General features: G+C 38.6%; 1 protein-coding gene across 1 annotated transcript; it reads left to right on the top strand.

Annotated features, from left to right (window-relative positions):
* Positions 1-19968: 19968 nt before the first annotated feature.
* LOC105200589 lies at positions 19969-23622 on the top strand. Its single transcript, XM_039452122.1, has 2 exons — positions 19969-22793; positions 23588-23622. The coding sequence occupies exon 1, from the start codon at positions 20094-20096 to the stop codon at positions 22140-22142; it is 2049 nt and encodes a 682-aa protein (XP_039308056.1). The 5' UTR covers positions 19969-20093; the 3' UTR covers positions 22143-22793; positions 23588-23622.
* Positions 23623-27942: the final 4320 nt, after the last annotated feature.

Genomic DNA, 27942 nt, shown 5'->3' with positions numbered 1-27942 from the left:
ATATTTTGGATGGAGTAATGCTGCCCAGCGTACGAAGACGCTACAATGAAGAAGTGCTTCCCCAAATTATCGTCGTGGAAGACAACAGTCCTATCCATACCGCTCGGATCACCAGAACTTGGTACGAAAATCATCCAGAAATTCGTCGGCTAAATTGGCCTGCCAGGTCTCCAGATCTAAACGTAATAGAGAATCTGTGGGCAGAGATGGTGCGGGAGTGGACGCCTCACATTGTCCACAGAAGAGAAGATCTTTTAGAACGAGTTCATCTGGCGTGGGCCGATCTGCAGGAGCGTCCTGAGTATTGCCAGGCAATTGTTAATTCCATGCGCCAGAGGTTACTCGACGTATTGAACACCGAGGGACATCCTATAAATTATTAAGAGGTAACACTGATACATTAAACGAAATTGTATTAATTATATAAAGTATTGAGTATCTGTATTTGAGTATCTGTATTTGTATTTGTATTTAAATATTAAATCAGTATTTGAATTGTTTTTCAGATTATTTCGGCACGTATTGTTACACCACGACTGCTTCACATTTTGGCTGTTTATAATTTGCCCTACGGTTTTTTCTATTTTCCTATGTAAGTGCATAAGTAACATTGCTCCTAAAACAACAATGGCAATAATTAATAATTAATATTTTAATCAGGGCGCAATCTCGAGTAACTTCTGACGCACAAAACTAACAATTGCCTGGTAATACTCAGGAAGCTACTGCAGATCGACCCACGCAAGATGGAATCGCTCTAAAAGATCTTCTCTTCTATGGACAATGTAGAGCGTCCACTCTCGCACCATCCCTGCCCACAGATTCTCTATTACGTTGAGATCTGAAAACCTGGCAAGCTAATTTAGCCGAAAAATTTTTGATGATGATTTTCATACCAAACTCTGATGATCCGAGCGGTATGGAATGGGCTGTTGTCTTCCACGACGATAATTCTAGGAAGCACTTCTTCGTTGTAGCGCCTCCGTACGCTGGGCAGCATTACTCCATCCAAAATATCTACGTACTGCTCAGCATGAAGTTTCTTCCCACTTCCACTAAGTCTCCTGGACCGTCAGCTGACATCCATGCCCAGAATGCCGCCGTGATGTGTCCACTTGATGTCGAAGGCAAAATATTGTTCGGCTCGTATCTGGTATTGTCTGTTCTCCAGACGCGATACCGACCATCTTTATCGCTGGAAAACGTTTTTTCATCCATCCATATCACTTTTGCCCATTCTTCGTCTGTGATATGTAGATGGTTCATTGCAAAATTTATTCGTTGTGTCCGATGTCTTGGTGTCAGAAGGAGTTTCTTTGCAGCTTTACGGCATTTTATTCCCGCCGCACGAAGCCGCCTTTGAACTACCCGGCCTGATACGTTTAACCCAAATGTTTCGGGTATTTTGTTTGCGGGCTGAAAAGGGTTTGCTCTTACTTGCTGAATAATAGCTCCATAATCAGCCGGAGTCGCGCATCTTTGGCCAACATTGAAACATCGTCTTGATATAAATCTGCTTCACCGATTTAATATTTTTGTACCCATCTTCTAGCAGTTCTTTCGCTGCACTAAACTTGCGCGCCAATTTCTTAGATTGTATATATTTCCAGCGTCCCATAAAAAATGTACAAAAATGTATAATATAAAAATATATATATATATATATATATAATTATACGTTATAAATAAAAAATGTTAAAATAAAAAATAAAAAAAAATTTACTTAAATTAAGTTTTATTATGTTTTTCTTCCTTTATCAATTTTATTATACATTATTTATTCACTGTATTATAATAAATTACATTTATAATAATTTATATTAAATATTTTATTTGCATTTATTATTAAATTTTCTGAGTAGGTTTTCATAAATAAAAATAGTTAAAAATTACGTTAAAAGTTAATTAAAAAAATATTATTTATTTTAAATTAAAAATTCATATGTTTTTAAAGTTAAATTACTCAAAACAATTATAATATGGATCATTAAACAAATTAACCTAATGTTTTTATTTGTAAAAGAAGTTTGTATGAAATAATAAAAAAAACATTGTTTTTTACGTGGGATAAATTTTTTTATTATAATTCTTTTCCTTAAATTACATTTAATGAAAGTATGCATTATTCAAACAACGACGGTTGTTTACGAAGTAACATACGATTAAAAGGAATAACAATTAGCAATATAAATAAAATTGAAAGAGCGAAACTGCGATTTTTCCAACAGTGAGTCAATTGACATCGATGTATTGTCAACATGACACAGCTTTGATCAGCAAAATAAACATCATTGCGAGTGTCATGCGGAAATTCAAGTATGACGAATAAAGTTACTTCATTTATAACATTAGAATTATAATAAATTTCTGTATATTACACTGAGTTTTTCAACAGTTAAAGCAACCAAATGTAATACTAAAGTGCCTTTGATTTTTGCACAGTTAATCAAACCAGGCACCGGCACGGACCAGTATCCAGCGTGTTGTTCGTTGGTGATGTCATATTTTCTGAAAAATATAATTTGTAATTAATAAATAATTATATCCATTGTTAATGAATTAATTTTGTTAAATAGAAAAATTTGTTATAATAAATTTATCCGTTGATTCTAAATAAAGCTAAATTATTTATATATAAAAAATAACTTTACAATAAATTTTTTAATTTATTAATTGTTAAATTAAGATGATATAAAGAAAATAATTTAATTACTATATAATTAAATTATAACAAGTTTCTAAATGAAACTAAGAGAAAAGAGTTATGTAATTTTGACTATGTATATTTATTCTTATCTTTTAACATTTCATGCATAATGTTTTACAATATTAATTTTATAATCTTCGATATAGTATTCTAATTAAAAGTTGTAGTAAATTTTAATATTATAATATTTTTTATCATATTATGTCATTTCTTATAAATTTATTTATTGTTAATATAAAAATATAATAGGCATAACACTTGCCATTTTTGAAGCTTCAACAATTAAGAGAATAATAAATAAAGCATTATTTCTTTAATATAAATTGCCGGTATATTTATTGGCGAAGAAAAACATCCATATTTCTAGCATCAGAATAAATTCCACCCAGTCACCAATATTGTTAGGTAAAATCATTTTTCTTGATAGTAATTAGTATCTTGATATATGTATGGCGTAATGTCTGAAATTAGTAACATCTCAAGTTAAAGCAATCAAATGTAATACAAAAGTGTCTTTGATTTTTGCACAGTTAATCAAACACCATCGTCAATATTCGATCCTTCTGTCTCGTTCCAAGGCATCTCTACCAGTTCTAGACTTCCATCCTCTTTCAAGGTTATCCATTTTTTACTTTCGCTCTTCACTTCCATTTTCTGCTCAAGATCCAAGTCCAATCTTATCATCTTCCTCAAGTTTTCAATATTAGCCGTGTCAATCGGCTGCAGAACATACATTTGTTCTGGGGACAACGTGGAAACACCTTTCGTAAGAAAAAATTCCTTTTTAAGACAGATTTACAGTAATGTATTAACTAATCAGTAAATAATACCTACTCGCTGGTAATGTAGCGGAAGCATATAGATGATTTGATAACAATTTGATAAATCCAACAGTGGTAGTGGGGTGAATTGAGTAATAGGAAAAACTGACTGAATCGGCTCCAAAAGTGTTACCTCCATCGCTTTATCATCCTTGATAACGATGTCAGAATTATTTGTAACGTATCAACAGTGTCACTTATAATTATAAAAATTGTAACAGATAGCAAGAATGCATCTGAACAATTCTTCTTGGATTTAACGCTACTCAACCTGTTTCATTCTGCTTGTTCTCCAAGTCATTCACTTTGTTGTAACTATGTCTTTTACTTTCCTCCTAGCTCTTGAAGATGTGTTCGTCAGCTGCCCTTTACTCGTTATGATCTTTCATGCGATGCATCATAAAGGAATCATGATGCGTGGTGTATTTACACTTGTTGCACTGCAGCCAGATCTGAGATTTCGTCAGTATCTTCTTGCCCAGTGAATTCAAGTCGCAAATCTCAAATTATTTAACCTCATGTCAAATTACTTAACCTCATGTCAAATTGTGTCAAATGCGGTCGTAAGCGGCCGGAATCCATCGTAAGCCTGACGTTACGTTAATCATGAATTGCGAGTATGTAGAAGGATGGTGACTTCTTAGTTTGGAAAATTTCCCCATGGACAGAATCAAAGTCGCTGGGTGTACATCGGTTTAATCGAAAACGCGAGAGATGGAACCAGGACCGACGATTGGGTAAAAATCATACGGGAAGCACAACAAGCGCATCCAGATTTGATGAACGCACCACAAACGGATCCACACATGTTCCTAGAAAGAGACAATATCGTTCGACATGGACGGAAACTCTGACAAAATCGTCTTACCGGAGGAAAAGAACTGGAAGATGATGAAGCGAGGACACAAATTACTAGCTCATTTTGGTACCGATAAACTAATCGGATTCATGAAAAAGTATTTCATCAGAAAGAAATTCGAAAAATACGCCAGAGATGTGGTAGCATCGTGCAAGGTGTGCCACGCAACCAAGTTTTACACCCGACCAACCGTACGAATGGAATACTACGAGTTGCCGGACAGACCAGGCAAAGCCATATCATTAGACCTATGCGGACCATGGCCACAATCGAGAGGAGAATACGAGCACGCACTCGTGATTATGGACAAATTCTCCAAACTGGTAAAGATATATCCACTAAAGGATAAAAAACTGGCCACAATCATCGATAAATTGGAGAATGACTACTTTCCAAACATCGGAGTGCCAGAAGAAATTCTTACGGACAACGATGGACAATTTTTGTCCATAAGATGGCAACAGTTTGCGGAAGAATACAACTGCGCAATAAAAAAGGCTACGCCATACAACCCTCAGTCCAACCCAGTAGAAAGAGTCATGCGTGAGCTAGGACGAATAATGCATACCTATGCATCGCACAAACACACCCTATGGGCAAATATTGTACAACGCGCGGAACGCGTTATCAATGCCACAGTACACTCCAGCACTGGATTCACACCAAACGAGTTACATTTTGGCGTTGACGATCATCTGGAGTTACCAAGAGAAATTCTACCACGTATTTATGAGGAAATCTCACAAGACGACAAAATTGTCGAGGCGCGTGTAAACTTAGAAAGAAACGCGCAGAAAAGAAAGAAACAAGCGGACAATTTTCAGACTGCTAACGTCTATCAACCAGGAGACATAGTTTGGATCAAAACAAGGCCACGTTCAGACGCGAGAAAAAGAAAAGTCGCAAAAATCCATTTACTATACGACGAGCCTTTCCAAGTTCCCGATGTGTTGAGACGAAACGCATATCTGATTGGAGACCTCAACGGAAACGTGAGGGGAGCCTACAACACCCGTCTGTTAAGACCTGATCGCGAGCCACACATGAAGCCACGACAGGAGACCCCAGACGAACAAATAGATGAACCAGAGCAGGACTCACCACAAACGAGCGAGTACCTAGATGCTGAAGATGATTCACAAAGCTATAGTGAAAGATACGAGAGTCTTGATGAAGAATTACCACAAGACGACCAATTAGAGGAAGACGGATACGATCCAGATGAATATCTACTAGAGGATCAAGACGACGAATATGATCCCGACGAGGATGACGAACAACATATTCCAGAGGAGGAAGAAGACTATTCCGAACCGGAAGCTGACGAACAAGATTCAGACTACGAACCATTCGATACCGCAGAGTACGAACAAGATTACGTACCCATAGAGGCGGAACAATACCTCGAAGAGGGTAATGAAATTGTGGATACAACCACAAGCCAAACACTGGATGATTCCGAAATCATCAGCGAACATGAGCCGATCGAAGAATATTCGCAGGAAGACCGACAATACCCTGACGAATCTGAAAATTCTTCCCAGGAAGAGCATTTCACAGAATACGATCCCAGAGGAGGACTATTCCTAGACGAAATACCGCAATGGCAAGAAGAAGACGACTACATTGTCGAAGAGCCACAAGATGGTGATCAAGAAAATAGAATCACGACGATTCAACCACAGAACCGCAGCATAGCAACACAGAGTCAACAATTGACACAATTAATGGCAAACTTGCCAAATCAACACGAGGAGACCTACCAGGACGACCGTGTTCAAGCCAGAATAAAGGCAACAAGATACTCCACCAGGGGCGGAACCACACTTGCCACACTGGAAAGCGAATATTGCCTGTGCACCATTACCATCAAGGAAGAACCCACGGAACAATTCAATCTTCCGGAATGCACTATAACACCGATTCGCAGAAAAATTGCGATAAACGGCACATATATCAACAAAAACAATAAGAGACCACGAGAAGAGGTCGAAACATTGAAATCAAACACAAAAGTGGATAAACATACCACAAACAATGAGATGACCACGAAAAATATAAAAAAGCAAAGGATGGTAACAATTCCCACAAATACCACCAAATTATTACACCAGGAGGTGTATTACGAAGAAGAAGTCCAAATCTTAAAAGTAATTAACGTTACTGACCCAACAATAAAGTTAGAAAACGAGAACATAATAAAAACCAACATACTCACCACAGAAGATGAAGATTATCACATGGAAACCGCAATAAGGACCATGGAACCAATTCCCACCGAGGAAGACCCGTCCAACCTGAAACAAAAACAAAAAGTAAGGTTAGTCGATAAAAACAAGCAAAAACACGAAACAGTGTTAAATGAAACCTACACACTAAAGAAAAGTGAGGTAGATGCATTAAATGTAACAAACATAGCGAAAGGTGAACAAAACCAAGCAAAAACTGCATTACACATAAACCAAGTACATGCAAATGCACCACAAGACAAATTTCTTACGAGAAACGAACCAAGTTCCACAACAATACAGGAATAAGTACAATCAATAAGCAACAACATTCAAAACCTGCAAGACCAATTGCAGAACTTAATTGATAAAGCTAAAACGCAAATCGGCCCACGAAAGAACAGACCGAGTACATCAAGTCAACTTAAAACTGAATCTCTTACGCAGATTAACAACGATTCATCAAAAGAATCAATTATATTCGCTAAAAATGCGAACCAATACGTTAAGTCGCACGATCATACTGTTTCATGCCATAGCAGCCGTAAAAAGTCACTAGGACATAATGCACCTAGTTGTGGAACACGCTCACCCATCATAACCCGTAGACGCAAAAGCAATCAGCTGTCACAGCAAACCGACACGATACGTACAAATAAAAAGTGGTTAGCAGATAAAAAGGCAATTATCAAAATGAACGATATGGATTTAGAACCACCGTACGGCAGGATGTGGTACGAACAACTGTGCATCAGGGAAAAAGAAATTCATGAAGAATCCAAGAGAAGAAAGGCATGGAAAAAAATCATAAACAACAAACGCAAAAGGATCCAAGCACTGGAAACGTTTATCGCTAATACATCTCCGACACATGAAGACGAGGAAGTCGATGAGAACATTTTAGCGGAAGAAGAAAAATGGGAAAGCGAATACAACGACACTATACAAAAATATAACGAGGAGGACAACCACAAACAGAGGTTAGTCGACCAATTTGTCATCAATGACGAAAACGGGCAGCCTTATTACAACATAAACGTGGTAATAAACATGACCGACGTTAGAAAGACTAAAGACGATGAGGCAAGAGAATGCACCGTAAACTACAACATAAAAAATCAAACAGCAATAAGAACATACGAACTCAAAAAACAAAGCGGTAATAAAGAAGAAACGCAACCACTAATACCGAACTCTCCAAACGTAACGGACGAATCCACATCAACCACTAGCGAACAAACAATAATAGCTACACAAAGTCCAAAAATACATAACCACAACAAAAGAACAAAAATCATAAAATCTGAAATAAAATCTCAAATAGCTAAGGCTAAACGAAGGAACCAAGCAGGTAAATTCGTAAAGAAACCAAAAATAATAAGCGAGGAGGCTACAACATACAAATACATAATCAAGAAACACCATCCTACACCTCCATCTACAGAAATTGCCATCATATAAAGATACGATGACAATTTGGCGGGAAAATTGCAACCGCGGGAAAATCTTCCCGTGGTTGCCCTTCAAAGGATCCCATGGGAAGGGGAGCCCCCCATTGGGACATCACCCAAGCTGAATATGGAGCCGGAGAGTACATACGAGGCACCAAAACAGGAGGAGTCAAACAATGAGACAATCTCGGACCAGGCAAAGCCGCAAAATGACAGTCACAGCGGCAGCGGCGACCATGGGATGGAAGGATCCACAAGGGAAATAGAGGAGACGATTGCGCCCACGGACATAGCGATCCCGGACGACAGCGCAATGGAAATCTAACGCTACATGACACGGGCAAGAATAACCGCAAAAGGATATCTTCATAATTTCATTTTGTTCTATTATTATTATGTTGTACCAGTATTATTTTATTATTATTTTAAAATACACAATTATAAACATAGAGTATACCACAAACTAGGTTAAGACACTTGATAACACACAATCAAACAATACGCGCAAAACAGTTTTAATTTTTCATTTAATATATCAATATTTGCATTATTAATCATAACAAAATGTCATTTAATCATAGTCTGTTAAAAATACCACAAGTTCAAATGCGCCTTCCCGCGCTCAGTTGTGGTACTACCGCCATCTTGGCGGAGTGATACATGGCGGCGTCCAAAATAGGGGCCTCGACGAGAGAAGCCAAGCGTCGCCATATTACAAGTCAGTCGGTTACAGACCGAGCTCAGAGACAGACCTATGCCACCGGGCATAAGTAGTATGATGTAATGTTGCATCATCTCGCGCGCGACGCGAACAGTTAAGTTATTAATTAAGAACAGTAATAGTAGTGACTAGGGACCAATTATACTTTGTTTTTCTTTATTATTATGTGTGTGTGCAATAAACATTATTTCATGTGAACTGGCATAAATGATTTGCGCAACCGACATTGACAAGTCCTGTTCCCACGTCACTATCTAAAACAGAAGTGCATAAACATTAAACTCAGTGCACGAAAACGAAATAATAAACTTACCTGTGTACTGACGAACATTACGCAGCGGCGTAATCAATCCCACGACGACCGTTGACAGGAAGGATGAGCCTGGCCAATCACGTACGAGGATTCCTGAAACAGAAAGAAAGGATAATTACGTATCCCACCTTGGTAATTACAGGGTTAAATTACCTGGCGATCGTAAAATTCACGCAGGGTTCATCTTAAAGGTACGTGAAATAACCTGTAAAGTGAAAATTCGGAAATAAGCATTCGTTCGTCCGGTCACAGCCCCCCGGACGCAGTCGGCCTAGGCCGACTCGGCGCGCCAAGTGCGTCCTAACCATGGGCGCACCTGGCTGGGCTTAAGGGTCTGATCTGCCCTAGGTCAAGGGAGGGGGACACTGTCCCCCCCCGCCTCTTCCCCTGATGTTTGTGGGGGTATAACCCGAGAATCCGGCCCCCGCCGGAGAGCCCCGGGTATTTTTCTTCTTCCCAAGGGGGTGGTGGGGAGTGAGGGAGATTATTCTCCCCTCTCCCCCCCCCTTCCCGGTGAGGCCAGGGAGGGGGGAGAAGGCGGCCAGCTGGTGTGCCGGGCGCTCCCTGCAACCGCGGGAAAATTATCCCGTGGTTGCACTTCAGAGGATCCCATGGGAAGGGGAGCCCCCCGTTGAGACATCACCTAACCTGAATATGGCGCCGGAAAGTACATACGAGGTGCCAGAACAAGGAAAGTCAATTGATGAGACAATCCCGGACCAGGTAAAGCCGCAAGATGACAGCCAGAGCGGCAGCTGCAACCAGGAGACGGAGGAATCCACAAAAGAAGTAGAGGAGACAGCGGTTGCGCCCACGGACACAGCAATCCCGGATGACAACAAGACGGGAATCTAACGCTACATGACACGGGCAAGAAAACTTCAAAAGGATCTCTTCTTAATCTTACTTTAGTTTTATTATTATTATTTTGTAGCCAGTATTATTTTATTATCATTCTAAAATACACAATTATAACCACAATTATAAACATAAAGTATACCATAAACTAGGTTAAGATGTCTAACAATACGCAATCAAACGAGACACATATATTATTAGCAAAACAATTAATTTTAATTATTATTTCAATATTCGCATTGTTAATTATATTAAAATTTAATCATAGCTTGTTAAAATACCACAAGTTCAAATGCGCCTTCCCGCGCTCACTTGTGGTAGTACCGCCATCTTGGCGGAGCGATACATGGCGGCGTCCGAAATAGGGGCCTCGACGAGAGAAGCCAAGCGTCGCCATATTGACAGTCAGTCGGTTACAGACCGAGCTCAGAGACACACCTATGCCACCGGGCATACGTGGTATGATGTAACATTGCATCATCTCGCGCGCGACGCGAACAGTTAAGTTATTCATTAAGGACAGTAGTGATAGTGACTAGAGACTAATTGTACTTTTATTTTCTTTATTATCATGTGTGTGCAATAAACATTACTTTATGTAACTCGGAATAAGTGATTTGCGCAACCGGCATCGATAAATCCCATCCACATGTCACTACCTGAAATAAGAAGTGCATAAACATTGAACTCAGTGCACGAAAACGAAATAATAAACTTACCTGTGTACCGACGAACATTACGCAGCGGCGTAATCAATCCCACGACGACCGTTGACAGGAAGGACGAGCCTGGCCAATCACGTACGAGGATTCCTGAAACAGAAAGAAACTACAATTTCATACTTCACCTTGGTAATTAGAAGGTCAAATTACCTGGCGACCGTGAAATTCACGCAGGATTCATCTTAAAGGTAGGTGAAATAACCTGTAAAGTGAAAATTCGGAAATTAACATTCGTTTGTCCGGTCACAGTGTATTACGCAACGCGAAGTGAATCTTGCAACGTAGCACTTTAATAAGAGGCAGTTTCGCCCACCCGTGAACCTTATAAAACCCAAATCATACGAGACGTTGAAGGCACGCTTTATAAATATGACATGCGTCTTAGTAAAATCCTTCCAAGAAACAGAGAACCACAAAGCTCGTTAGCTCTCGTAATGGCGACCGTGACAGGACGCGGCGTGTGTAATTAGTTGCAAGAACATTCGTGAATACGATAGTGAAATCGTTAACAAGTAATTAATAACAAAAGAGATTTTCCGCGAAGATAGGAGATCGTTCATTAAAATTAAATTGTTATTTTACGAGCTATTGTGAACGGCACATAAAAGTGACGCCGTATCCACAAAATAGACTCACCCAAGATAATGGACTATTCCATGCAGTTGTGGAGAGCATAATAGACTCGACCACGTATAATAGACTCACCCAAGCATTGTGGACAATCCGATGCATTGTCGATAAAACTTAATTAAATTTAAATTTAAGATACTTTAACAATGAAAATTGATTATTATTCAGTAATCAACGATTCTAAATGCACAATAACGTTATGTTAAACTAACTTTTCAGATATTATACGCGTAGATTACGTTCGAGGTACAGTCGTGTTTAAAAGTGTCAGAATTTCGTAAAATCTTTTAGATTAAATAAAATTACGATAAAGTGACTCGACGATTTAATCCTTGTTAAATGACGTAATCGCCAGTTGTGGATCAACGCGCGGGAAAATTCATATTCATTGCACGATAAAGTGTAAATTCAATTCGGTTATTCCGAAACGCATAAAATTTGCGTCAATTTAATAAAAATAATACGTAACGTTATAAACAAATACGAGTTGTGCTTTAATACCAATTAAACAATTATTCCAAGCGTACAAGTATCACGAGTGACAGATTGAGGTTATGTTACCCAGTTGTGGACAACACATAGTGATCACGCGCAAACACATTAATTGTGGTAAATTATTAAGCAAAATAAATACAACTCAAATATTTTACAAATACATAAGTGAAAAATAAAATACACAGTAAAATTTTAAGTAGCTTGTAGTTAAAACGAACCTATGTCCAATTTTGTTCAGGCAATACAAGAATCACATGTGACAGATTGAGGTTATGTTACCCAGTTGTGGACAACACATAGTGATCACGCGCAAACGCATTTAATTGTGATAAATTAAGTGAGAATTAAACAAAATAAATACAATTTGAGTAATTTTCGGGTATATAAGTGAAATTTTAAAGTGCATAGTGAAACTTTAAGTAACTTATGGTTGAAACGAACCTATGCCCAATTTTGGTCAAACTATTGCATTAAATAAGCATAGTACAATCCAAATATACAAACATTCATAACCTAAAAGCAAATAATTGCAAATAGCCGTATTCTAAAGGTGATTTATGGCCAAATTAAGTCAATAATTGCAAATTTCAATCTTACATTGTGGATTAAACTTAATAAAGAACATTTCCATATCGATTAAATCCATTTTTACGCATATTGCATTACGCATACGTGCAAATCCTATACCTGCTTAATGAATTTAAGTCAGTTATCTATAATTATCGTAAATTACTATACAAAGGCAATTTATTGTGGTTTTAAGCCGCAGTTGCTACATATTCTAATAAATATAAGCATTTATTCTATAAAATACATTTATTTGTGGATAATAATCCCAATTATAATACAAAATTACCTTATTACATAAAATAACTATACCTATACCTTATTCAATAACAATATTAATAAATAAAGTATTTATTAGGCAAACCTTACATATTTATGGATAATATACATCCTTATATCCTATCCAATACCTATATTAATAAATAAAGTATTTATTAGGTAAACCTTACATATTTGTGGATAATATTCAATCCTATATTATATTCAATAACTATATGTATTCTTATCAAACTAAACACATATTTGTGGTTAATATTAATAAGATATTATCAATATAACATATGTTTATTATATAAGTTTAAAATTAACTATATATGTAAACAGAAATACCTATATTAAGAAAAATTTATTTGTGGATACACAGTACCCATTTTAAGAGTTCACCACAAAACCGTGGATGACACACAACTATCGTAATATTCGATGCATAGGGAACTCGAGAAGCGAGTTTTGAACATATTAATCTATGTGTTATGTTTCAGCGCCAAGTTACGACTACGTGCGTTACCGTAAACAATAGATTATGTTAAAGCGAGCATTGATTAAAAGCGCATACGGATTAATCGGTTAATGAAAACAAATACGATTGTAAATTTCGAAAGTTGTAAGCGCAGTACGCGAACGCTTGTTAAAATCGAAATTGCAACCGCGATAGCCGTGATACCGTTGATTAAGACGCGAAACCATGCCGAATTTACCTAGATCGCCGATCCAGACACGAAATACAGCGCGAACAATGCAGGATACGGGCGACAATCGACCAAACGTCGAAAACAACGAACAAATCGAAACCCAAGCGAGCGTTTCGAATACGCGAAGATCGTTATCATACGACAACCGACCAGTAGGTGTATTAGGTAGAAATATTGTGGAAGATACTACTTTACCCACAACCGCGAGCACCGAAATGGCGTCAAACACTAATCGCACCACGTCAGATTCAGATATTGTGGACTTGATTAGGAGATTATCAGATAAGATTGATAGATTAGAAGCGCGAGTGCAAAACGTTACTAGGGAACGCGACAAAACCGCGGAGAGCGAGGCGGGAAACGCGAGTGAAGCGGGACCGAGTACACAAAAACAAACCCCGATCTTCATAAACGTTCCTGGAACGTGTCTAGCCAACCGCGATACGGACAATGACAACAACCGATACCACGTCTTGACCGATGACGACGTCTTTGGTTCAGCCGGAGCCGTATTAGGTTCTGGAGGAGGAGCCGGAGGAGGCGGAGTCGGTTCAGGCGGAGGCAGTGGTATTCGTCTACCACGAGGCGGATGGTTGAAAAGTCCATTCGAACATTTAACATTCAGGGGAAAAGACGATAAACAAAACCCCGAGTTATTTGTTCGAGATTTCGAAAACATAGCTAGGGAAGAACAAGTACCTGAGCAAGATCAGTTATTCTACTTTAAGCGAGCGATGAAATCGTGCGCAAAATATTGGTACGAAATGACCAAACCAGACGACATCCAAACCGCGAAAGACAAGTTTCGTGAGTACTATTGGGGTCGCGAAGCGCAAACCGCGTACAAAAAACAACTATTTACGGGTAAATACGTACCCAATAAGGGAACAGCGATGGCCGAATACGCAATGCAGACAGCATTAAAGGCGCGATTGTTAAACCCACCGTTGTTAGACGACATAATAGGTATCTTAGGAGACCATTTTCCAATAGATGTAGCTAGGGAAATTAGACCCACGAACGTTCAGACGTTGCAGGATTTAGTTAGACTACTAGATTCCATAGAAGCGACGCGTAGAGGACGTAAAAGCGAAAGCGAGCCACAAAAAAGTGGCAATAACGCAAACAAAAATGTAAATAAAGCCGGAACCATTCCGAAACGGTATATTAACGCAAATAAGCAGCAATTCAACAGACCTTACGGTCAACAAGCCGCATTTCCATCGCGAAAACCATTGGCTATTACCGGGTCAGAAAAATCGTGGAACAATGAGTCCAATCGAGCGAGCGAACCGCGAGCGAGATTTAATAACAACAACTCATTGCAAACGCGATCGCGAGAATACCAGAATGGAAGAGTCGTAATCACCGAGGTTACAGACGGCGATGAAGAAGCTACGCAGCGGAAGAACGTCGCTAAGATCGACAACCGCTACCAGAAGCTAAATCAGAACAAAAATGTGGAACAGTAGCAGCAGCAGCCACCACAACAACGAAGAAGGATGGCAACTGTAATACGCGACGACACGAGCAAAACAGTGCCAGTATCCAGCCAACCAAGCAGAGCAGTCAACATAGATGACAGCGCAGACACCGAGTTATTTGTGGACAAATCCCAAAAATTTCCGGATAGATCCATGAACATCATAATGCCAGAGTTCAATTCGCCGTACCCACGAAACAAACAAAGGGGAAAGCGAAACTCAAGGCTAAGAATTAAAACAATGCCAACCGAGCAACAATTTGGTGGTATTCATATGATCCACCATCACGGTGACAAACCTAAACCACACTTAGTGGACCATAACTATTCGAGAGGGAGGAAACCGACCGTTCGTCAAGAAAACTTCGATGACGAGTCAAAAGCGAGCGAGTTGACGAGTTCGGAGACCGCTCAGCCACAAAATCCGACCGTACACCGAGAGGACGAATTGGCGGGAAACCAAATACCATCCCATTCCGAAGATTTTAAAACATATAAAAAACGCATGAGTCAGTTACAAAAGGACTATGCGAGATCCCACAGCAAACATTCCATTGAAAAAAGCACTTATTTCATGGACAAATGGGATAACGAACCACAAAATGTGGAACAAAATCAAAATTCCGTTAAGAAAAGAGCCTCGAGAACGGAACACAATAAAGAAAATAAGCAATTAGGGGCCACCAATACTTTAACAAATACCGCAAAGAAAAGAGTTCCGAAAGCGGATTACGTTAATGAAAATCAAACACAAGAAAGCACAAACGAACATTGTGTTAACAGTGCAACAGTCTGAAAACAAGAATCGATAGAAAGGAAGATTCTGAGAGCTAAAAAGGACAAGCAGCTTAAAACGACCGGAACAAAGCCAATTCCAGTTACTCTAGAAGACGGAGAAGTGGAAGTGATAAAGAAAACACCGAGTCAAGCTGTACTAGATCAATGCAAAGTGATCTTTTCAAAGGATTTACAAAGGGAACGACCCAGTGACGACGAAAGTGTCACAAGAAGAGTTCCAGTACAATCCAACCCACAAATTCAAACGATTCGCGCGGATAATGCTAATTCCCGCGAAAAATCAGCCAAACGACGAGTGCTAAAGGCCAAAAGAACCACAAGTACAGTCGAAGATGCATTGAATATCCTTAGGATAGAGGATATGATCAAAGACGTGGAGGAAACCTTCACCGAGGCGCAAAACCAGAAAATAACAAAGGTTAACGTGCCACTTATTATTATAAAATTCAAAGCGTTCACAGTGAAAGCGCTAGTGGACACCGGAGCACAGATCTCAGCCATAACGAAGAAGCTGTACGATGCTTTGGTCACTACCAATGATATAATTGATGCATTGCCAGTGAGGAAGTTCTTCTTAAAAGGAGCTTTCGCAGGAAAAGGCGCAGCAGTATCAAATAAAGCAAGAATTGAATTCGAATTTAACGGCAAGAAGTTTCAGTACGAGTTCTACATCGTTGAACAAATGGCATACAGAGTGGTACTTGGAATAGACTTCCTTGTTAAATATCACACCAACGTGCTATGCGATGATAGAATCACGGTGAATTTCGAAGCGGAAGCCGACAACGAACCACAAACCATCGCTACAATAACGATGGAAGAAGCTGACGAAGCCTTACGTGAAATAATCCACAAAAATGCCGAAATTTTCCAAGACGGCATAGGATTGGTCAACCACTACAAGCATAAAATTGTGGTTAAATCTAACGCACCATACAAGAAGAGATTATATCCCATTCCCGATAAACATTTCGAAAAAGTTGCAAGCTATATCGACGACTTAGAGGAGCAAGGGATAGTTAAAAAAGCAGCCACTCAATATGTAAACCCACTTGTGGTTGTTATCAAGAAGAGCGGAGACATTCGTCTTTGTCTCGACGCAAGGGAAATAAATAAGAGGATGTGCGAAGATTACGCGCAGCCACCTACAATAGAGGAGGTTTTCCACAGATTTGGACCAAACGGATACTACACCTCACTCGACATCAGCAATGCCTTTTGGCAAATCTCGTTAGAGGAGCAATCACAGAAGTATACCGGATTCATGTTTAATGGCCAAACGTACGTCTTTCAACGCATGCCATTCGGAATCAAAACAGCCGGAGCTTCTTTCACCAGGGCTATGAGCAAAGTCTTAGGCCCAAATGCAAACGACTTTCTAATCGTCTATCTCGACGACATTTTGATTGCCTCCAAAACATTGGAAGAGCATATCAAACACATCGATTACGTCCTTGGAAAGCTGAAGGAAGTAGGTTTTCGATTGAACAAGGACAAATGCGAGTTCATACAGAGGGAAATCAAATTCCTAGGCCACACTTTCAACGAAATCGAAGCGGAAATAAACGCCGATACGAAACTGGCCATCAGAAACTGTCAAAGACCCAAGAATAAGAGAGACGTTCAAGTCTTTCTCGGTCTTGTAAACTGGGACCGCAGATTTATCAAGAACCTAGCCAGAATGACGCAGCCATTGGAGGAGCTTCTAAGAAAAGGAAAGAAGTTCGCATGGAACAATGAGCAACAGAAGTCATTCGAGGAGATAAAATTAGCCTTCGAGGAAGCGCCAAATTTATATTTAATCCGTCCAGGCTACAAATTCGGCATATATGTCGACGCAGCGAGAACTGGATTGGGAGCCCGACTCTACCAATACAAGGAGGACGGCAGAGAAAAGTTTACCATTGCATACGCAAGCCGTGCGTTGCATGGAGCTGAAATAAGTTATACAATCACCGAACTAGAATGTTTAGCTCTAGTTTGGGCCCTGAAGAAATGGCACACTCTCTTACTAGGAAGACAAGTGCGAGTACACACTGACCACCGAGCCCTGCTGTTCTTGAGCACTTGTGTGCAAAACAACACAAGGATTGCTAGATGGTTCAGCTTTCTACAAGAGTTTGACTTAGATGTGATCCATATTCCAGGGAAAGATAACTCATTCGCCGATACTTTGTCCAGAAGCGCAGACGAAAGGCGCATACTCATGAAAGATGACAAGTACATCGGTTTGATTGAAAACGCAAGAGATGGAACCAGGACCGACGATTGGGTAAAAATCATCCGGGAAGCACAAGAAGCGCACCCAGATTTGATGAACGCACCACAAACGGATCCACACATGTTCCTTGAAAGAGACAACATCGTTCGACACATGGACGGAAACTCTGACAAAATCGTCTTACCGGAAGAAAAGAACTGGAAAATGATGAAGCCAGCACACAAATTACTAGCTCATTTTGGTACCGATAAGTTAATCGGATTCATGAAAAAGTATTTCATCGGGAAAAAATTCGAGAAATACGCCAGAGATGTAGTAGCATTGTGCAAGGTGTGCCACGCAACCAAGTTTTACACCCGACCAACCGTAGGAATGGAATACTACGAGTTGCCGGACAGACCAGGCAAAGCCATATCATTGGACCTATGCGGACCATGGCCACAATCGAGAGGAGAATACGAGCACGTACTCGTGATTATGGACAAGTTCTCCAAACTAGTAAAGATATATCCACTAAAGGATAAAAAACTGGCCACGATCATCGATAAATTGGAGAATGACTATTTTCCAAACATCGGAGTGCCAGAAGAAATTCTTACGGACAACGATGGACAGTTTTTGTCCAGAAGATGGCAACAGTTTGCAGAAGAATACAACTGCACAATAAAAAAGACCACGCCATACAACCCTCAGTCCAACCCAGTAGAAAGAGTCATGCGTGAGCTAGGACGAATAATGCGTACCTACGCATCGCACGAACACACCCTATGGGCAAACATTGTACAACGCGCGGAATGCGTTATCAATGCCACAGTACACTCCAGCACTGGATTCACACCAAACGAATTGCATTTTGGCATTGACGATCATCTGGAGCTACCAAGAGAAATTCTACCGCGAATTTATGAGGAAATCTCACAAGACGACAAGATTGTCGAGGCGCGTGAACTTAGAGAGAAACGCGCATAAAAGAAAGAAACAAGCCGACAAATTTCAAACCGCTAACGTCTATCAACCAGCAGACATAGTTTGGATCAAAACAAGGCCACGTTCAGACGCGAGAAAGAGAAAAGTCGCAAAAATTCATTTACTGTACGACGGACCTTTCCAAGTTCTCGATGTGTTGAGACGAAATGCATATCTCATTGGAGACCTCAACGGAAACGTGAGGGGAGCTTACAACACCCGTCTACTAAGACCTGATCGCGAGCCGCACATGAAGCCACGACAGGAGATCCTAGACGAACAAATAGACGAACCCGAGCAGGACTCACCACAAACGAGCGAGTACCTAGATGCCGAAGGCGGTTCACAAAATTACGATGAAAGATACGAGAGTCTTGATGAAGAATTACCACAAGACGACCAATTAGAAGAAGACGAATACGATCCGGATGAATATCTACCAGAGGATCAAGATAACGAATATAATTCCGACGAAGATGACGAACAATATATTCCAAAGGAGGAAGAATATTACTCCGAACCGGAAGTTGACGAACAGCATTCAAACTACGAACCATCCGATACCGCAGAGTACGAGCAAGACTACGAACCCATAGAGGCGGAACAATACCTCGAAGAGGATGATGAAATTGTGGATAAAACCACAAACCAAACACTGCATGATTCCGAAATCATCAGCGAACATGAGCCAATCGAAGAATATTCGCAGGAAGACCAACAATACCCTGACGAATCAGAAAATTCTTCCCAGGAAGAACATTTCACTGAATACGATCCCAGGGGAGGACTATTCTTAGACGAAATACCGCAATGGCAAGAAGAAGAAGACGACTATATTGTCGAAGAGCCACAAGATGGTGATCAAGAAGATAGAATCACGATGATTCAACCACAGAACCGCAGTATAGCGACACAGAGTCGACAATTAACACAATTAATGGCAAATTTGCCGAATCAACACGAGGAAACCTACCAGGACGACCGTGTTCAAGCCAGAATAAGAGCAACAAGATATTCAACTAGGGGCGGAACTACGCATACCACGCTAGAAAGCGAATATCGCTTGTGCACAATTACCATTAAAGAAGAACCTACGGAACAATTTAATTTTCCGGAATGCACTATAACGCCAATTCGCAGGAAAATTGCGATAAACGGCACATATATCAACAAAAACAATAAGAGACCACGAGAAGATGTCGAAACATTGAAATCACACACAAAAGTTTATAAACATACCACAAATAATGAGACAACCACGAAAAATCTCAAAAAACGAAAGATGGTAACAATTCCTACAAATGCCATCGAATTAATACACCAGGACGAAGAAGAAGTCCAAATCTTGAAAGTAATTAACGTTAATGACCCAACAATAAAGTCAGAAAACGAGAACATAACAAAAACCAATATACTTACCACAAAAGATGAAGATTATCACAGGGAAACCACAATAAGGACCGTGGAACCAATTCCCACCCAGGAAGACCCATCCAACCTGAAACAAAAAGAAAAAGTAAGGTCGGTCAATGAAAACAGACAAAAACACAAAATAGTGTCAAATGAAACCCACACACTAAAGAAAAGTGAGGTAGACACATTAAATATAATAAATATAGCGAAAAGCAAACAAAACCACGCAGAAACTGCATTACATGTAAACCAAGTACATGCAAACGCACCACAAAACGAATTTCTTACGAGAAATGAACCAAGTTCCACAATAATAAAGGAACAAGTACAATCAATAAGCAACAACATTCAAAACCTGCAAAACCAATTGCAGAGCTTAATCGATAAAGCTAAAACGCAAATCGGCCCACGAAAGAACAAACCGAGTACATTAAATCAACTTAAAACTGAATCTCTTACGCAGATCAACAACGATTCATCAATTGAATCAACAATATCCGCTAAAATTGCGAATCAAAACATTAAATCGCACGATCATACTATGTCATGCGATAACAGCCATAAAAAGTCACTAGGACAAAATACGAACAATTGTGGAACGCGCCCATATGACAAAACGCGCGAACGCAACCACAATCAGCTGACCAAGCCACGAGGTAACGTGAAAACGTCAAGTGAGCTGATTAACACAGCCAATTTAATAAAACAAAACCACAACATGGAACCCTACCTGCCATACGAAAAACAATGGTATGACGCGCTAACTGAACGAGAAGAAGAGATAATGCAAGAAGCGGAAAGGCGAAAGGCGTGGAAGAAAATCTTCGCCGCCAAGCGTCAAAGAATCAGTGCGGGAACCGAATTTTTAAACCGAACATCGCCTGTCGACTTCAATGACGAAGTAAGTGACGCGATACGAATACAAGAAGAGAGGTTAGAAAAACAGTACAACCAAATGATAAAAAATTATTATAACGAGGACGAGGAAAAAACCACGTTCATCGACAACTTCACGGTAAACGACGACAAGGACCAATCAAATTATAAAGTAAATGTGGTAATCAATATTACAGACATAAGGAAAAACAAAAACCCCAGATCAAGAGAATGTATCATCGAATACAAACTCAAAAAGCACACCGCTTCAAAAATATACGGTTTGGGAGAACAATACACCACAAACGAGGAGGAACAGTTACAAGTGGAAGACTCACCCACAACAAGCGCCGAAGTAGCTGTACAATCAACAACAAAACAAACAATAACATTTTTGACCAACGTACGTACACAAAAACAATCAGACTGGGAATCTCCAACGCAGTCTCCGAAAAATAAGAAGAGGAATAAGCACGAAAATTCCACATCAAGCGAAAGCACCGCCAGTAACGAAAACACACCCACCGGTAAGAAAAAACAAAAAATAATAAAATCAGAGGCCAAATCAAAAATAGCTAAAGCTCGAAAACGAAACGAACAAGGAAGATTTGAGAAGAAAAAGGTTATACCCACAATCCTGAGCCAGGAAATAAGGACAGGCAAATATACTATAATAAATAACAATTTTTCAACCACGAAACAACAAAAAATCTGCGTTCAAGCAAGCTCAAACGCAGATTTGGCGGGAAAATTGCAACCGCGGGAAAATTATCCCGTGGTTGCACTTCAGAGGATCCCATGGGAAGGGGAGCCCCCCGTTGAGACATCACCTAACCTGAATATGGCGCCGGAAAGTACATACGAGGTGCCAGAACAAGGAAAGTCAATTGATGAGACAATCCCGGACCAGGTAAAGCCGCAAGATGACAGCCAGAGCGGCAGCGGCAACCAGGAGACGGAGGAATCCACAAAAGAAGTAGAGGAGACAGCGGTTGCGCCCACGGACACAGCAATCCCGGATGACAACAAGACGGGAATCTAACGCTACATGACACGGGCAAGAAAACTTCAAAAGGATCTCTTCTTAATCTTACTTTAGTTTTATTATTATTATTTTGTAGCCAGTATTATTTTATTATCATTCTAAAATACACAATTATAATTATAACCACAATTATAAACATAAAGTATACCATAAACTAGGTTAAGATGTCTAACAACACGCAATCAAACGAGACACATATATTATTAGCAAAACAATTAATTTTAATTATTATTTCAATATTCGCATTGTTAATTATATTAAAATTTAATCATAGCTTGTTAAAATACCACAAGTTCAAATGCGCCTTCCCGCGCTCACTTGTGGTAGTACCGCCATCTTGGCGGAGCGATACATGGCGGCGTCCGAAATAGGGGCCTCGACGAGAGAAGCCAAGCGTCGCCATCATGGTGGAAGTAACATGGTGTGTGCAGTTTGCAAGCATCTCTCTCTAAGTCTTTGCTCTCTCGCTTGTTTTCTGACCGTTCCGACCCCAGGTGTACCAATCTTATTTAATTCCACAAAGTTGTTACAACTGAATGTAGCTGTCTTCGTTGCACGCATATCATGTTGTATTCACTCGGTCTTTTTTTATCGCATACGTGAATATCGTACGAGAGCCTCGAACAGAAGGAAGAGTGTGATTTGCATGTAAGTAATATTTTTTAATATTTTACAATAATTGAAGAAGTTTGTTCATATATTAACATAAATTAAACTGGAAAGGCTTCAAATAAAATTACATAAAATTCAATGAAATGACTCTTTAAAGGTCTCTTTCAATATATAAAAAGAAAAAACAAATACAAAAATTTAATTTTAAAGAATTCTCAGTTAATTATCTCCCAAATTAGTTCGAACCGCCATAAGGCCGCGAACTGCACTATATATAGTGCTTTTCCTAGATTTCCTTCCGCTCCGCTTGAAAAGTCGCGATTTTTTTACTAAATCCGCATAAAATGCCGCGAGTAATGTATAAAATTCTTAAAATCGTTCCGCTTGAAAAGTCGCGATCGTTTTACTTGATTCGCACAAAATGCCGCGAGTAAATGTAAAATTGATATTTTACAAACTTTGATTAATTTTTGTGGAAGTTTGACTAGTATAGGTTGCTCATCTATCACGAAAGTCTGCAGTCTTGTTGAGATAATCTCACTCTAAAGGAAGCAGGATCAGTTTTTCTTTAAAAATTTTCGCAAATCGTTGACTAAGTCACCAAAAGTTGGACTATGTTTATTTTTTGTTGCAAAAATTATGTTTTTGTTGCGGAAATAATTTTTTCATTTTTTTATTTTTTCTCCTTTCATCATTTTTTAAGTATTGCTTCTTATTTATTTTACGATGCACCGACGCACCATCACTAAATTTCACATAAAATCTCTCAAATTACGTACTTCTCTCGAAATCACGCGTACTACAAACGATACAAACTGCAATTCTTTCAGAGAAAAGGACACAACGAACATATAGCAGAGTGCGACAAAGATGCAATCATAACAGTTGTAGTAACCTGATATTATCAAACATTTAATTTTTCGAAGTTGGTACACCTGGGGTCTGAGCGGTATCCGAAGCGAAAAAGGGGCGTGGTTTGCGGATTTTGCACACACCATGTAATACTTCCACCATGGTCGCCATATTGACAGTCAGTCGGTTACAGACCGAGCTCAGAGACACACCTATGCCACCGGGCATACGTGGTATGATGTAACATTGCATCATCTCGCGCGCGACGCGAACAGTTAAGTTATTCATTAAGGACAGTAGTGATAGTGACTAGAGACTAATTGTACTTTTATTTTCTTTATTATCATATGTGTGCAATAAACATTACTTTATGTAACTCGGCATAAGTGATTTGCGCAACCGGCATCGATAAATCCCATCCACATGTCATTACCTGAAATAAGAAGTGCATAAACATTGAACTCAGTGCACGAAAACGAAATAATAAACTTACCTGTGTACCGACGAACATTACGCAGCGGCGTAATCAATCCCACGACGACCGTTGACAGGAAGGACGAGCCTGGCCAATCACGTACGAGGATTCCTGAAACAGAAAGAAACTACAATTTCATACTTCACCTTGGTAATTAGAAGGTCAAATTACCTGGCGACCGTGAAATTCACGCAGGATTCATCTTAAAGGTAGGTGAAATAACCTGTAAAGTGAAAATTCGGAAATTAACATTCGTTCGTCCGGTCACATCCCCCCCCCCTTCTGTTAGCTGGTTCCACCGGCTTCGTGGTGGGCGGGGGAGTGGCCTACTGAGAGGTTTCCCCCGCCCGGCATCTCCGGGGCTGTAGCCCCCGTGGGCACCCCCCTCCCCGTCCTGCTTCGGTTCCGTATGCTGGGCTCTCGGCAGGAACGGTGGGAGGTCCCACGTGTTCTACGTTCCATCGCTTTCCTCCTTTTCCGATATGGTCGGGAGGAAGGGGGCGACGCACAGTGGGGCAGAATAAGATTTTTCGTTCAAAATAACATTCAGCCGAAACTACTCAACCGATTTTAATTATTTTTTTTTTAAATTAATGTTTATAAAATTTTCAAGAAGTCTGTCATGGCGGTTTTTGAAAAAACTTTTTCCCTTTTTTTTTATTCACGTTTAAGTATAAGAAAACGTTAATGTTATGAACATTATCGTTTAAAATTTGAATAATCACTTGTAAATGCATATAATTAATGTCAAGCCATAAAATTACTTCCACGAATATTGCTTAGAGATACAAATGAAGTATGTAATTTAAAAAAATAGATTATTTTTGCAATCATACGCACGTATAATGATAGCAATTATGGATATTATTTTGGAATCCCTACATGTTCATTTTTTATTCGTGCATATAAACATATGTTACGTGGAGTAAAAGTAAGCAAAATTAATAATAATTATTTTCTTTATAAACAAATTATACAAAAATAAATGCAAATTTCTACGATTTTTGACCATATCTCTTTATTCTTGTTGTGGCTGTATTTTATTTTTTATATTTTATTTTTTTAATGTTATTATATTTATTATATTGTATACTTATCATGTGCCATTAACGTTTAAACACATGATATCTCGGTGGAAAGATGAATGAATATTATTAACAAACATCATAAAAAATATTTTGTCAACTACACATTTTCTATCAGCGCTATAGCTTCATTTTCTGAAAATAAAACTATGTCATTTTCTTTTAAGCTTTCAATGTCATCATTTTTAATAGGTCGGCTATTATCTTTGCTAATTTCTTTTTGCCATTATTACGCAAGTTTTGTAAAAAGGCAAGTTCAATTTCAGTTTCCGAATATTTTTCTCAAATTAATTGAATTTTTCTTTTTTTTGTCGATGTAGAGCATTCTTTAATATCGTCTCGAGATCGTCTTCCGCATTTTATAATTTCAAAATTTGTAGTAAAATAGGATTGTAACCAAACTGTATTATTTTTTTCATATATTTTATCTTGATAAAATGCTGCCATTCTTCTCCTTTCGAAGGAAACAAAACAAACTCGTATAGATCTTTCGTATAGATTTCTATCTCTTCGCGTCCGCGCGCACGCGTGCGTACCAAAACTTCCAACCAGAGAGCAGCACTAAAGGATTTAAGAGTGGGGGAGAAGTCGGACGCGAAGGATAGAGGACAAAAGACACACGTTCATGCGGTTCACGTCCACGAATTTGTTTTGCCTGCAGACTTGCAATCTAATATCGCATCGAATGAATTTCTATTGGGCTGCCAATGTAGAGATATTTGTATGAAAAGTGATTTTGAAATTATTATGTAATAAAAAATATATATAATTTTTAAATTTAATTATTGCTAATTTCTTAAAAGTAATCCATTTTCGTTGAAAATTTAGTAATTGATAATTTAGTTTGTAAATCGTAGCTTTTAAGTCTTTGTTTCTTCATTATAGTTATATAAGCTATTTTAGTTTACACTTACATTTTCTTTTAGCTTAGATTATAGTTTTTTAAAACTTAGTTTTGTTGTTAACACAGTTCCTTTTTTTAAATTAAAAATAATGAATAACGTTAAAGTTAAGAATAAAATTTTCTCTGATATTTTACTCGAGAACAAGGAGGCTAATGTAGATTTATTAATAAATTATGTTCGAACAAAGTTCGATCTAAATGATGAAAAAATCGGTGTCGTACGCGACAAGCTTTGTCGTTATTTTATGCCTACATTTGAAAGGAGAAGAAAAGCAGCATTTTATCGAGATAAAGTATATGAAAAAAATAATATAGTTTGGTTACAATCCTATTTTATTGCAAATTTTGAAATTATAAAATGCGGAAGACGATTTCGGGACGATTTTGAAGAATGCTCTACATCGACAAAAAAAAAAGAAAAATTCAATTAATTTGTGAAAAATATTCGGAAACTGAAATTGAACTTGCCTTTTTACAAAACTTGCGCAATAGTGGCAAAAAGAAATTAGCAAAGATGATAACCGACCTATTGCTTAAAAATGATGATGACATTGCAAGCTTAAAAGAAAATGACATAGTTTCATTCTCAGAAAATGAAGCTATAGCACTGATAGAAGATGTGAAACTGACAAAATATCAATATGAAACAATTCGGTCACAAACAAAACAGCGAAATATTGATATTTTGGTTCCATACAAACAACTTTCTTTTGCAAAAAAACAATGCTACCCTGCAGAATCAGCATTTAATATTACGGAAAAGGGTGCTAAAATTAAATTGCAAGCCTTATTAGACCATACAGCATCACGAATATTGCAAATTCAAAATGTTGTTGCCGATTTTAAAAAAGAGCAGTCTGTGTCGTTACAATTACACAAAATTAATCACCAAATGGGGCTGTGATGGGGCATCTGATCAGAGTCAATATAAACAAAAATTCTCTGATGATCATGTATCGGATGAAAGTATTTTCATGGTTTCAATGGTTCCAATTTGTTTGAAATCTGAATCTTCGATATTATGGAATAATCCTCATCCTGCTTCTCCAAGGTATTGTAGACCAATATTATTTGAATACGCGAAAGAAACGCCAGATAAAACTAGGGCAGAAGTGAGAGCTTTAGAAGATGAAATTGATAATCTTGAACCAACATCTATTGTAATAAATGGTATTAATTGCTTGGTGTATCATAAAATGTTGCTCACAATGGTAGATGGCAAAGTTTGCCAAGCTCTCTCTAATACTATATCAACAGCAACGTGCTATATATGTGGAGCCAATCCTTCTCAGATGAATAATTTGGATCAAGTAAGGCAAAAAAATGAGATTGTTGCCAATTTCCAATTTGGTCTTTCCACTTTACACGCGTGGATACGTTTTATGGAATGCCTTCTTCATATAGCGTATCGCCTAAAATTTAAAAAATGGACAGCAAAAACACTCGAAGAGAAAAATCAAATGAAGAATGCAAAACAAAGAATCCGAAGAGGTTTTAAAGAACATATGGGTTTAATTGTAGATGTACCGAAACATGGTTCTGGAACATCAAACGACGGCAATACTGCACGAAGATTTTTTCGAGATCCACAATTAACATGAATGATTACGGGCATTAATGAAATCCTGATAAAGAGGTTTGGTATTATTCTCCAGACAATGGCTTGCGGGAACAAAATTGATTCTTGTAAATTTGAAACATATGCATTAGAAACAGCAAAGCTTTACGTAAATCTATATCCTTGGTACTATATGCCTTCATCAGTACACAAAATATTAGTGCATGGCGGAAATGTTATTAGATCGGCTCTTCTTCCTATTGGTCAATTGACAGAAGAAGCTCAAGAAGCGAGGAACAAAGATTTTAAAC

The sequence above is a fragment of the Solenopsis invicta genome, chromosome 7 (assembly GCF_016802725.1).
Source record: "Solenopsis invicta isolate M01_SB chromosome 7, UNIL_Sinv_3.0, whole genome shotgun sequence".
NCBI classification, from domain to species: Eukaryota; Metazoa; Arthropoda; class Insecta; order Hymenoptera; family Formicidae; genus Solenopsis; species Solenopsis invicta.
This window is presented reverse-complemented; position numbering and strand designations above follow the sequence as displayed.